This window comes from Desmodus rotundus, chromosome 5 (genome assembly GCF_022682495.2).
Source record: "Desmodus rotundus isolate HL8 chromosome 5, HLdesRot8A.1, whole genome shotgun sequence".
Lineage (NCBI taxonomy): Eukaryota > Metazoa > Chordata > Mammalia > Chiroptera > Phyllostomidae > Desmodus > Desmodus rotundus.
In genome coordinates, this window is record NC_071391.1 from 106,384,998 (window position 1) to 106,399,008 (window position 14,011).

The following is a 14,011-nucleotide window of genomic DNA, read 5'->3' on the forward strand; positions in this document are numbered from 1 at the left end:
TTAGAAACAGAGAACCAGTGGCAGCAGAGTAGAGGCAGAAAGTCCACTGCATTCCTTTGTCCCACCAGCCTTTACTGAGTGACTCCCATTAGCGTCAGGTCACAAGGCAGCGTGGCCAGGAGAGGGTGGCTGTCCTGCCCTGGGCCCCCTCTCCTTGCTCCTGAAGATGTGAGCTGGCTTCAGTCTGGCCCTCCAAACAGGTGGCATTTAGGCCAGTGGGAGCTGTGGTAGGTGAGCTTGGATGTGAAGTCAGCCCTTTGGATGTCAGTCACTGACCAGGCAGAGCCTGTCCCTGTTTACATGAGCCCTGGGTGGAGGTGTTGCTGACTGGGCTTCGGGGAACACCTGCACTGCTGTATGCCTGGGTAAGGAAGGTTCATTCTGTCAGGTGGTCCCCATGCTCTCGTGCTGCTGGGCCATGTCACAGGAGACCCATCTGTGCACCGGCCTGCCAGCTCACTAATTAACAGGGAGGAGCGTACTTCCTAAGGGCCCCGCATGTTTGTGCTGGCGAGGCAGCCCTTTTCTGAGTGATGGGAATTAGGATCACATGGCCTCTTGAGAATTAGCAGAAGAGGTGGCGTTGGATGGTCTGCCTCATTTCCAGTCATTTAAGGCCTGCAGAGCGGTAGGTCTGCAGGAGGCGTGCACCGGGCTGTGCATAGAGTTCTTTTTACTCGCCCTATCTTGCGGGGTTGAAAATCCATCACTGCTTAAAAATTTCTTCTTGATGAGGGACAACCCTGGCTTCTTCCTAGCAGTGAAATACCTTTTGTGTTCCTACTTTGTATTTTTTTGTGCGCTTGAAGAGCTGTGATAAACAGAGGCGGGTACAGTAGCTCCTGGTGGAGCTACTCTGTGACTTCAGCAGAAGGGGCCAAAGGTGAGGGAAGCAGCAGCAGTGGACTGGGTTGTGGCTTGGACTACCTTTGTCAGGTCTGGGTGGCAAGGCTCCCGTCAGGGCCCCTTACAGACCCAGGAAATGGGAGTGTGCCTGTAAAAGAGTAACCCTGCCCACGAGAAACTTTCTCCTCCCTTTCTCTCCCCCCTCCCTCTCCCCCCTCCCATCCCTTCCCCCACCTCTCTCTTCTACTCCCTTTTCTCTCTTCTTCCCTCCCTTTCTCCCCGTTATCCCTCCCAGCTGTGAGATCATGGCACTGGTCTTAACTCAGGAATAATTGACATGCGATCCTACATGAGTTTCAGGTGTACAGCATAATGACTAGACACTGGGGTGCATTGTGAAATGGTCACCACAGTAAGTCTAGTTACCAGCTGTCACTCACAAAGTTAATGCAATATTTTGGGCTGTATTTCTCAGGCTGTACATCACATCCCCACGACTTATTTATTTTATAACTGAAGTTTATAACTTCTTAATCCCCTTTATCCATTTCACTCCACCCCACTCCTCTGGGAACACCCATCTGTTCTGTGAGTCCTGGTTTGGTTTGGTTTGGTTTGCTTTGGTTTTAGATTCCTCTTAGAAGTGAAAGCACACAGCATTCGTCTTTCTCGGGATGGCTGACTTCACTTAGCGTACCCTCTGGGTCCATGCATGTCATCACAGATGCAAGATTTCATTATTTTTTATCTGTCTTTTCGAATTAGTGTTTTGGATTTTTCAGGTGGTACCCAGTAGTAGAATTGTTGGATCATAAGGCAGTTCCACTTATAAATTTTTGAGGAACTTCCACACTGTTTTCCATAGAGGCTGCACCGATTTGCATTCCCACCAACAGTGCACGAGGGTTCGTGAGACTATTCTGACGCAGGTAGGAAACAAGCCAAAATAGATAAACAGTGAGGGAGACACGTAAGCATTTGAGGCCCCCTCGGTGTTTGTGCTGTCACCTGTCACATTGAGTACTTGTGTAAAGTGTCTGAAAGATGGGCTGGAGGAGGTGAAGTGGAAAGAGCACTGAGTAGAGTCAGGGGGTTGAGTTCTGGCCTCCGGGCCCAGCCATGAATTGACCGAATTGGCCATCTGCAGTCATCACCCTTGTGAGTCTGACTGTGAAAACAGCAGGTGGTGGGGCTCTTGCCAGGCACTCTCAGAGACGGCCAAGGGTCACGTTCTGTTTACAGTTATTTATGTGGAATGGGAGCTTTCTCTGCAGCCTGCCCCTCCTGTTCCCTTTCAGTTGCCACGGTCTGACAAACAGCCAGCCCTTCCTAGCGCAGCCACTGTGGGCCTTCAGTCCCCTTGCTCTTGGCAAAATCAGAGAAGGGCAAACTGTTTGCACCTCCAGGAGAACTCTAGCACACCGGTAATGTGTCTGCCACTTACTGGCCAGGTGTTCAGTCGACTTTCTCGCCTTCTCTCATGTTCTGCACCAGTCTTGTTCACCAAAAGAGGCAGGCAAGGTAGGAAGGATCCCCAGCTGTGGAGATTAGGGGAGGTCTCTTGGGAGAATTACATCTGTACTTGGACCCAACCTTTCCGTGGGGTGGGGTGGGGGGGATGCAGCTCGTGTTAGATAAGGGACTGGGACAATTATTTGCAGAGCAAACACAGAGATGGTGCGAGCAGATATGTAATTAGGGTTGGGATAGTTGTAGGGGCTTAAACGCTGGGGGAAGAGCCTCAGGTGAGTGACATTGCCACAAAGTGACCGCCTGCTGAGTCAGAGCAGCACCCGCAGCAGTGGAGGTAAGGAGCAGCTGCCATTCAGGCCTAGTGCTCCCACCTCTGTCCGCCCCGTCTCATCTCCACTGTGCTCAGTGACCAGGTATGAGGTGGGAGCGGGCTCAGTGCACAGGTGAGACCAGAGCCCTCCTCTCTAGTCTCCACTGGGACAGGGTGTTGAATCAGAGCCCGTCCTTTCAGCAGCATCTCTGGGGCCCCCACTTCCCAGTTGTATTGTGTCTTGCTAAGGTCAAGCATGCCCACCCCCCAGTCTGGCCCTGTCATCTCTGTGCCCAGTGCTTAGTGACCGAGCTCCACCCCAGAGTACTGGGTAAGGAGTCTTTTTTCTGCCAAGGGCATAAAACCCAGGAAAACCATGTAAATTTTAAAAGTTGAAAAAAAATGAGAAGGAAAAGTAGCAGGTTTTTTTGTTTATAATGAGCAAAATAATAAACATTTGACCTGCCTGCTTTTAAAATTAAGACTCTGAGTTCCTGTCCTTCATCCTCGATTTGCCCCAGGTCACATGATAGGTACGGTAGAGGCTCAGAGGATACGGGATGGTTGCCTGGACGCTGGAGGCACCTGATACTTTCCATAATTAAAAGCAGTCCATTTCGGTATGCTGCTCTAGACCGATGAAGGAGACAGGCAAGAGATTATGTGGACAAAGAAGCAGGGGAGTGAGGGATGAGGTGAAGCCCTAAGGGAGCATAAAAAAATATCTCAGGAGGAAGGGGCCTGGGGTCAGGAAAGGCCCCCTAGACTGTGCTTGAATTGGTTCTTTGAAATTGGTTTGGCGCTAACCTGGTGACAGGATTTATTGCCACAGCATATAAGTTATCACTGCCTTTGAGATTCCAGTGAGCTTTTCCACATCGTAGCGCTTTCACTTCTGCACTGGAGCCGGGAGCTGTCAGGCCCGGGGGTTCGTGGGCCCAGCATCACTTTCCGGAGCTGCACGGCGGTGGACAGGGGAAGGTCCTCGTGCTTGCTGGCCTCCCCTCTCCTACTTTAGATTCTGCTGTTTGCTAGACAACAGCCACAGCCGCACCAGTAGCTGTCATTTACTGAGCACCCGCTCTGCCAGGCCCTGTGACAGGTGTCGAGCATAGTGCGACTTCCGGTTCCTTAAAACAAGATTGCAGAAAACGTACTAACACCCGCATTTCACAGACGAGGGAGGTAGAGCTCAGGAGCCTGCCTGGCTCTGAGCTGTGCTCCCTGGGAGTGGCAGACCACGTGCTCAGACCGGGCCAGTTGGGCCGTGGGGCTGTGTTCTTCCTGACGTGCGCATACCATTCAGAAACAGCCAGAGGGGGGGAACGAGCTGGTCGGAGAGGCCAGGCCTCGTGTGGGATATAAATTCCCAGTGTCGGCCCAGGTGGGTGTGAGGTCCTTGGGCAGAACATCTGACCCCTGCAGCAAGGGGAGAGTGGGATGCTGTTAGGGAACAGAATTGCATGGCTTTCTTCTGGCTCTAGATTCTTTAAAACTCTGGTGGAGTCCATCAGGAAGAAGAGTAACAAAGCATCTGCCTTCAGAAGCGTGAACACTCGAAGAGCTACCCAGCGGGATCTAGACAACACTGGGGAGTCAGGGAGGAATCGGGTGAGTGGATCCCCCAGAGGCCTTTGGGAACTGGCACAGGGAGGGTCCCAGGGCTGGAAACTGGGGTGTCGGCTCACTTAGTCTTCTCTTCTGGGAAGGGTCCATGGCTATTCTCAGTGTTCCTCAGCCCCTTGTTGGCGTTGGCCCATCTCTCCACTTACCTTAGCATTTATCTGCTGTGCCGAGAGCTGAGAAGCAACAGTGACTTCTCAGGTGTGGTGGGCAACGCAGGGGAGGCGGCATGGTCTGGCTGGCCCTGGCCAGGGCCCCAGCTTGTTCATCTGTCCACTCTGAAGGACCCTTCCATAAGTGATTTTTTTTATCCCAAGTAATGGTACCTTGCTGGGCTTTTGGAAGTTCTTTTTCTGTTTCAATTTTCTCTGCCTTTCGGCTTACCTAGGTCCAATGAACTCAGGCCCACAGGGCACTGGCAGGGACCAGAGAGAGATTTTGAAGCAGAGAAGTTGGACTTTAGTGACAAAAAAGGAAAAAGCCACTGGAGACAAAAGAGTGCAGCAGTGATAATACCTCATTTGCCAGGGGACCCGCGGCAGTATGGGGACAGACCCCGAGTGTCGTGCGAGCCAGCAGTTTGTGGAGCTGTGCGTGCAGCAGTAGGCTGTGCTGATGCAGCGAGCCTGCCTTACATGGGGCTGCAACAAAGACGAGCACGGGCCCTGCCTGCTCTGTGATCTCAGGAGACTAGGAAACTAGGAGCCAGGGTCAGAAAGAGAAAGGTATAAATGTTTGGTTTTTAAAATGCTCAGTATTCCACCAAAACAATCCTTTGTCTTTGTCTCCACCTGCAACAAAAGATTTGGAGCAATATTCTGCACTATCTTCTTTCAATGACTTGGAAAATCTTGGCATTTAAAAAAGTTGTTTTAAGTATTGATTATGCTATTACAAGTTTCCCATTTTTTTCTCCCCTTTATTCCCCTCCATCCTGTACCCTTCTCCCTACAGCATCCCCCCACTCCTTAGTTCATGTCCATGGGTCGTACATATAAGTTCTTTGAGTTCTACATTTCCTATACTATTCTTAACCTCCCCCTGTCTATTTTGTGCCTACCATTTATGCTTCTTATTCCCTGTACCTTTTCCTTTATTCTCTCCCCTCCCTGGTGATAACCCTCCATGTGATCTCCATTTCTGTGATTCTGTTCCTGTTCTAGTTGTTTGCGTAGTTTGTTTCTGTTTTGGTTTTTTAGATTCAGTTGTTGATAGTTGTGAGTTTGTTGTCATTTTACTGTTCATAGTTTTGATTTTCTTTTTCTTAGATAAGTCCCTTTAACATTTCAAATAATAAGGGCTTGGTGATGATGAACTCCTTTGACTTGACCTTATCTGGGAAGCACTTTATCTGCCCTTCCATTCTAAATGAGAGCTTTGCTGGATAGAGCAATCTTGGCTATAGGTCCTTGCCTTTCATGAGTTGGAATACTTCTTTCCAGCCCCTTCTTGCCTACAAGGTTTCTTTTGAGATATTGGCTGACAATCTTATGGGAACTTCTTTGTAGGTAAGTGTCTCCTTTTCTCTTGCTGCTTTTAAGATTCTCTCCTTATTTTTCATCTTAGGGAATGTAATTATGATGTGCCTTGGTTTGTGCTTCTTTGGGTCCAATTTCTTTGGGACTCTCTGAGCTTCCTGGACTTCATGGAAATCTATTTCCTTCACCAGATTGGGGGAGTTCTCCTTCATTATTTGTTCAAATAAGTTTTCAATCTCTTGCCCTTTCTGTTCTCCTTCTGGCACCCCTATAATTCAGATGTTGAAACATTTAAAGTTGTCCCAGAGGTTCCTAAGCCTCTCCTCATTTTTTTGAATTCTTGTTTCTTCATTCTGTTCCAACTGAATATTTATTTCTTCCTTCAGCTCCAAATTGTTGATTTGAGTCCCAGTTTCCTTCCCGTCACTGTTAGTTCCCCATATATTTTTCCTTATTTCACTTTGCATAGCCTTCACTTCTTCCTTTATTTTGCATCAGTACTCAGCCATTTCTGTGAGCATCCTGATTACCAGTGTTTTGAACTCTGCATCTGATAGGTTGGCCATCTCCTCATCACTTACCTCTTTTTCTGGAGTTTTGATCTGTTCTTTCAGTTAGGCCATATTTCTTCGTCTCTGCCCACCTGTTACATTGTAAGGGGCAGAGCTGTAGGTATTCGTCAGGGTGGGGCGCAACCTACCTGGCTGTGTTGTGGCGCTGTCTGTGGGGGAGGAGTCTGAGAGGGAACAATGTTGCTTGCTCAGTTCTCGCCCCACTTTCAGTCACTTCCCCCATTACCCACAAGTGCATTGGGCCCTTCTGGTGCTGATCCCCTGGTGAGTGGGCTTGTGTACGTTCTAGGACCCTGTGGGTCTCTCCAAGCAACTCTCCTGTGAGGCTGGGAGTTGCTCCTGCCGCTGCAACCCCCACAGGTTCTTATAGCCAGAGATTTTGAGGCTTCAGTTTCCCACGCTGGAACCCTGGGTTGCGTGGTCTGTGTCACTCCTCAGTTGTTCCTCCCGGTTTATCTGCACACGAATGTGGGGCTGTCAGGCGCCGCCTCACCCACCTAGTCCCCTATCCGCCACCTTGCAGTGCGTCTTCTCCACCCCCGCTGCCTGTCCCTCCCCTCCTACTGGTCTGGAATGTTTCTTCTTTAACTCCTTGGTTGTCGGACTTCCATACAGTTCGATTTTCTGGCAGTTCGGGGTTTTTTTGTTTTTGTTTTTAATTAGTTGTCCTTATTTTGGGTTTGCAAGGAACAAAGTGTATCTACCTATGCCTCCATCTTGGCCAAAAATCCTGAAAATTTTTTTTTAAATGCAAGATTTTGCAGTTGACATGTGAAGATGAAGACTGAATAGGAGGTGTGGAATCAGGGCTAACACAATATAGATACTGGATGGTTGCCTTGGGTTGGGTAGGTGGGTAGAAGGTGGGCAGGTGGAAGGGTAGGTGGCTGGATGGATGGGTGAGTGGATAGAAGAGTAGATGGATGGGTTAGTGGCTGGGTAGATAGATTTGCCAGGCATTAGATATTGGAGCTAATGTTTTTCCTCTTTGTCCTCACATCACAGGGAGAACAGGAAGGTGATGAGGAAGAGGAGGAACACATAGTGGATGCTGAAGCTGAGGAGGGAGATGCTGATGCCTCTGATGTCAAACGCAAGGAGAAGCAAGAAGAAGAGGTGAGGGGACTCTGGCTGGGATGCAGGGGCTGTGGCCACATCCCTCCTTCTCCGTCATACCCAAGGGATCATCCCAACACGCAAGGCCACTCCTTTGTATCTGCTGGAACCTATCAGGAATCTTGAAGCAAAACCAGCCTGCCCAGCACACCTCTCAACTGAGATGGTGTTCTTGGGGTAGATGTTGGGCAGGGTGCCATCCCAGGGCTGCCCTTTGGGTCTGGCTGTCCCTGGATTTGAATCAGTTTCAAAGACCCAGCAGCTTTGGCAAGGAGACAAAGTCTGACTGCCTCTTTTTTTTTTTTTACTATTATAAGTGAAAATATACCTCCCTCCCCTCCCCCCAAACAGCCCTCTACTGTCACGATGGCGGCAAGGACAAAGGGCAGGTTAGAGGGGCTGTGGGAGTTCAGAGGAAAGAGAACTCGAGGTGGGGAGAGGAGGGGACATGGGGATGGGAGGGCTGGCATTCCCAGGTGGAGGGCCAAGGTGGAAAGGAAGAAGGCAGCCCAGGCCATGTGCAGCAGGTGGGACATGGGAGGGCCAGGCAGATGAGGTGTCTGTAGGCCTGGTGTGGAGGGATGGGGTGGCCCCAGTGACGCAGCCTGCCCCCTGTCCCCTGCCAGGTTGACTATGAGAGCGAGGAAGAGGAGGAGGAGGACAGGGAGGAGAATGACGTGGAAGATGTGCCAGAGGAAGGGAATGTCCGTGGGGAAGGCGCCCACAGGGCCCAGGAGCCAGATGAAGAAGAGGCAGGCTCAGGCCCCAAGGAGAACTTGCTCCCTGCTCCACTTGTAAGACAATCCCGGAAGCCCACCTGCAGCCAGGAGCCTGAGGGAGCGGAGGCCGTGGAGCACCGGGTACAGGCTGTACGCGAATCCCACCCGTTCATAGAGGACTATCAGTATGACAGTGAGGAGAGCCTGTGGTGCCAGGTCGGTGGGGTCGGTGCCATGGTGGGGGTGAGGGGCAGGGCTGGGGCAGCGGGGAGAGTTGGTTGCTCTCTTTTTAATCCCAGGTCCCTTAAATTCAGACTGTGGTGGCAGCTGTGGACCCTCTGCCCCAAATCACGGCCTTGCAAATGTGACTTTCCCTTCTCTCTGATTTCTCAAGAAGAGTCTGTGTGGGGTCTGATCTGTCAGGCCCTGTAGGTACTTTCAGACATGTCGCCTCAGTCAGTCCTCCATACAGCAAAGTGTTAACGTATTCGAAGTTGTCTTAGAGGCCAGCAGGAGTACTTTATTTCTTACACCTGTCGCCCTGGTCTCCAACTTGGGGACAACCTCGTTCCCTCACAGGCTGGGTGCTTTGAATGCCTAGACATCTCCACAGGGTGGCCTTTTTGTGCTTTGCCCCAGCTCAGTGGTTCCCAGATGGCAGTGTAGACGAGAGACTGTCCGGGATTACACACACAGAACCGTGTGTATTACGCTTGGTGGTAATTGAAAAGATATCCAGGGCGATGTTGAGCTGTGTGATTTTTACCGTTCTCACTGACAGCTGTGAAATTATTGCTGTATCGTTTTCCACTCTGGGTGACTGGAGATGGCTGCTGTGTGTCGTTGGTTAAGCCACCCGGGGTGTATGGGTGCAGACCCACTGACCCAGCTCCCCCAGCAGGGCCACCTGTCCCTGGCCAAGGTGTTTACTAAGAGGGCTTTGGCGGAGTACCCTGGGGAACCTAGTCAGCATGGCCTCTGCCCACTTTGTGAGGCTTGGGGTGGCTGTCTCCCTCGGCTCAGCTTTTTCTCCTCCTGCAGGTGACAGTGAAACTCCCACTAATGAAGATTAACTTTGATATGAGCTCCCTGGTAATGTCCTTGGCCAACAGTGCTGTCATCTATGCGACCAAGGGCATCACGAGGTGCCTCCTGAATGAAACCACCACCAGCAAGAACGAGAAGGAGCTTATCTTAAACACAGAAGGAATCAACCTTCCAGAGCTGTTCAAGTACGCCGAGGTGCGCGTCCCTGTCCAGGCTGTCTGCTGGCCCAGGACAGGTCCTCACATCGTCTCAGCCTCAGGCCACGGGAGGCGAGGCTCTAGCCGCTTTGCCCTGGCCCTTTCTGAGATGCTGGCACCTCTAGCCCAGAGTCCCCAAACGGAGTTTGCATGGCTGGGCCCACCTGTTGGTGTGCAGTGCACATAACCCTAGTGAAGGCTTGCGGTACAGAAACCTGCTGAACTTTAACCTGAGTTTCTCAAACTAATTTGAGTATACATGCTTTTCCTTAAAATCAAAACCTTCCCAAAGTACAGTTGTAAGAAATAGTTGGCTCACTTGCTGGCCTAGGTACTGCTCACTTTATCTGTAAAAGGAGGCCCTGGGCACAGACGAGGTTCCGGCCTGGCCCCCATGCCCAGCGCTGGCAGAGGCCACATGCTCCTGTCCCAGCGGCCCCACCAGCACTCCTGCTCTTGCCTCTGAGCTCTCTCCTGGCTCCTCCCCCTTCCCAGAGTCCCCTACAGTCTCCAGAGATTCTGTCAGTCTCCAGAGAATACTGAGGAGCAGGACCCCTCTAGCGCACACCAAGCGGCGGAGCCCTCCCACCTGGCACACTTCTACATCAGCTGCCCGCAAAGGCCCCTTCTGCCCCAGAGCCCTTCACCAAATTCTCCAAAGGGCAGGGTGGGAAGGCTCGCGCCTACTGAGAGGCAGCCACCGGCAGGGCGAGCTCCATGTCCTCCTCACGGGGTTTGTTTAAACAAGGCCAGACAAGCCGCCAGGGTCTCCAAGGTCTTCAGCAATGGGGGCAGGGGGTACCTGCCATCACGCAGAGCCGCCTTGGGCCCCCCAGGGCGGCTGAGCTGGACCCTGACAGCCCAGATTACCTGCATGGAGCTGGCCTGTCCCTGCTGCCTGTGCCCTGGACAGGTGCTTGTGTGTCTGCTAGGGAACTTTCCTCACCTATCGGGGGACGCCTTGATCCTAGGAAACAGGTATTTCTATCAAATAAATAAAATAAAAATACTTTTGACCCTAAAGCAGGTACCAAGTCATCGCTTAGCTGTGGTAATGAGGAGACAGACCTTGGGGCCTAGCCAGGGTCCTGTCAGCAGCTCTCTGCCACGTTGCCACCACTTTGTCATCCGTTGTGCTCAACTGCCAGACAAAGAGGCAGCGCAGCCTGGGGGCACATGCCTGTGGGAGGGCGCGCAAGGCCAGGCCCTCCCCATCAGTCCCTCTTCCCTCCCCCAGGTCCTGGATTTGCGCCGCCTCTATTCCAATGACATCCACACGATGGCCAGCACGTACGGCATTGAGGCCGCGCTGCGGGTGATTGAGAAGGAGATCAAGGACGTGTTTGCCGTGTACGGTAGGAGACGCTGCGGACGGCCATCGGGAGATTCCAGGGTGTCATCCAGTGGTGTCAGGGAACTGAAGTTGGGGTGCAGTGAGCAGGTAGCCTGTAGGAGACCCTGAGAATGACCATGGGGAAGGAGTGACCTGTGTTTCTGTCTCGTGTGGCGAGTCCCATCACCGAGAGCCACCACTTGTTTCTTGTCTGCCATCCTCTGAGGGAGCTCCTGCCTCACAGCTCGGCCCTGTGCAGCCCTCAGAGTCTCACTTCCCAAGTGCAAATGTGCTGTTGGGTCTCATGCTCCCTCCGTCTAGAACCTGTGTTTCCTGGGCTGCTGGGTGGCTGGGAGCACGGGAGGTAGTTTAGTGACCAGGGATAAGGGAAGGACTGGCGGCAGAGTCAGGCAGAGACCAGGTGATGAAGCTGGAGCAGAGCCCTGGGGCCTGACACATGAGCCTGTGTGCCGACTTATATCAGGTAGCTCTGCCCCAAGGTCCCCTTGTCACTGCTTCCTCCTTTCTGACATTGCTGCTCACGTGACAGGCATTGCAGTTGATCCCCGCCATCTCTCCCTTGTCGCCGACTATATGTGCTTTGAGGGTGTTTACAAGCCGCTGAACCGCTTTGGGATCCAGTCAAACTCATCCCCTCTGCAGCAGATGACGTTTGAAACCAGCTTCCAGTTCCTGAAGCAGGCCACCATGATGGGTCAGTGTGCGGGCCTCTGGCCTCTCGGGAATCTGCTCTGGGCAGATGGGCATGTTCCTTGGGTGCCTTTCCTCATGCCTTCTACGCCAATGAGATCTCACTGGAGGAGGCAGCTGGGGAGGGGTGGGCCACAGGCAGGAAAGCCTCTGGGTTCTGAAGGAAAGGGAAAGGGGCCTTCCTCTCTCAAACGTGGGAGCCATGCTGCCTCATGTAATGTCAGTCAGCCCCCGAGACTCTGGCTGCTCCTAGTGGCCTCCACGGCACCCCATCCACCTAGCCTCAGTGTGGAGCCCCCACCCCTCATATCACCCACAGCTTCTCCCTCAACCACTAACAAGTGCTTGTGTCTCTCCCAGGGTCCCACGATGAGCTGAGGTCCCCTTCAGCCTGCCTCGTGGTCGGGAAGGTGGTCAGAGGCGGGACAGGCCTGTTTGAGCTCAAGCAGCCCCTGAGATAGCAGCTGCCATAGCACCTTCTGCCTGGCCTGGCCTGGCCTTCACATGAGAGGACCAGGAGACCAGAGTCCCAGTGGTTCAGAGTGACAGTGCAGAGCGCAGCAGTAATGTGGGGTTCCAAAGAGCAGCTGGCCTTGGGCTGGACCAGCTTCCCCAGGAAAGTGTCTGATCATCCTTGCTCCTCCCCATCTGAGGATATAAACAAGGTTTGCAAATCCCAAGTCCCTCTGAGGTTGCAGGGCCTTACCCTGTGCAGCAGGAGACTTCAGAGGTGAAATCCCTGGCCCCTCCATGGTAGGAGGTAGGGGTCCGCAGCTGTGAGCGGCCAGTAACTGCACGCAGGATTCCTGGGGCTCTCGAGCGAGAAAAAAAAAAAAAAAAGACCACAGCCTGCTCCTCCTGCTGTAACAGCCTCAGGGGACAGAGTTCCCTGAGGCCAACCACAGGGTGGCACAGTCCAGTACCCACCCAGCTCCTGGCTGCTGGCATGTGGCCACATGTCCTTCTTGAGCAGATTAGCCCTGAACCTGAGGTTGGTCTCTCCAGGGCCCCAGCAGCTCACCTCCACACATGAAACTCCAAGTCACCAGCCAGGCTGCGCTGTTTGAACAAAATGCTTGACTGTCTTTCCCTGGCTCTGCTGAAGGCCCGTGTCCCCTCTCTGCAGACCCTGCTCCGTCTGGCTCCCTGAATCTCTGGCACCACCACATGAACTGAAAAGTCAGACAACTTGGACAAAGGCTTTGTAAAACCAGAGGCTGTTTCTATTTTTGTCTAATGTTATTCCAGCTCAGGCTGAGTAATAAACATCACTGGAGCTAGCTATTGGGAGGGGAAAAATGAAAGCTTGGGTTTTTTGTTCCTTCCTTGCTTGTGGGTTCTGCATTTGTGATTTGGGAGCTCAGGACTGGGGTTTCTCAGCACAGCCACATCTTGGAACTTCTTCCTGTTCTTAGCAGAGGATCTGGGGGGAGAGCTCAGTCCCGCTTTTACCCCACCCAGCCCCTGCAGCATCCCCTTTTTGAGTCAGCTTCTGGCCCTGAGGTCAGGAGGGCAGAAGCTAGTGGGAAGGAGCCGTGTGTGTCTGGCGTGGGGAGGAAGGCCTTGCTCGGGGAGAGTGACCACACTGCTATGTCTAGACCAGTGGTTTTAGGCCAGAACCGGTGTGCCACAAGTACTTTTGAGCATGTGATAGATACCTGACTGTTTAGTCAGGGGCACTGACCTCCTCCCATAGATTGATAAATAAAAAAATGACAACAGCCAACACAACAATAGCTGTCTGAATGAATCAAACTTACATGTATTTCTTTGTCAGATGGGCAAAAAAATAAATTTTTGGTATGCTGCTGAATTTAGTGGTTAGTTTATGTCTGTCATGACATGAGAAAGGTTGAACATCACTGCCCTACACGCGTGACAGAGCGCAGCCTGGACCCCCTGTGCCACACTGGGGAAGGCCCGGCAGAGACAGCCCGCCAGGGCAGGTGCGCAGAGGAGAACAAACGGCTTCCGAGGGCACGGGAAGAAGGGTCCCTGTGGGCCCTGCACCACAGATGAAGCTGAGCACTTTGGAGGTAAGGGGCCACTCACTGCACTACCTGATGTCCACTCAAACCAGAGCTGCGGGAGCCAGTCCTCGCTGGAGGTCACGTGGTCGTGTGCCCCCAAGGCCGGGCACAAGCACAGCAATCAGCTCGGCCCCACCTGGCACCAAGGGTGCAAAGGTGAGGGAGCAAGCCCAGAGTACAGACAGGCCGTGACTGCACCCTGAGGCCAGGTCCCAGTCCTGCTTTGAGAGTGAGGGGACAGCCCCTGTCCTTCCTGCCCAGTCCATCCACGTATTTCCTGTTACTGAGTTTCTCCCCAGAACACACCTTATTCCTGGTTTGTAAGCAGACATTCCAGAACTTTCACCTGGTGGGCCAGGGATCTCGCCTTGCCCCCTGCAGGATTATCCTCTCACTTCAGAAGGCCCTTGCTGTTTAAGATGGCACATTGTCCTCTCAGTATGGTAAGCGCTCCTTCTCTGAGGGCACATTGGGGTTTTTGAGAGACAAGTAGTTCCAGGCTAAAACACATGAAGAGGGTGAGTCCAGCTGCATGATTATTTTCTAATTCCAGTGG

At 52.5% G+C, this 14,011-nt stretch overlaps 1 protein-coding gene across 1 annotated transcript in view; it reads left to right on the forward strand.

The window, feature by feature from the left end:
• Positions 1-13,238, forward strand: part of POLR1A (RNA polymerase I subunit A) — an 83,764-nt gene extending 70,526 nt beyond the window's left edge. Inside the window, exons 28-34 of the mRNA XM_024558484.4 lie at positions 4,114-4,240; positions 7,308-7,418; positions 8,045-8,353; positions 9,179-9,379; positions 10,619-10,736; positions 11,265-11,429; positions 11,786-13,238. Of these exons, the coding sequence (XP_024414252.2) occupies positions 4,114-4,240; positions 7,308-7,418; positions 8,045-8,353; positions 9,179-9,379; positions 10,619-10,736; positions 11,265-11,429; positions 11,786-11,886 (1,132 nt within the window). The 3' untranslated portion in view covers positions 11,887-13,238. The remainder of the gene's footprint in view (positions 1-4,113; positions 4,241-7,307; positions 7,419-8,044; positions 8,354-9,178; positions 9,380-10,618; positions 10,737-11,264; positions 11,430-11,785) is intronic.
• Positions 13,239-14,011: the final 773 nt, after the last annotated feature.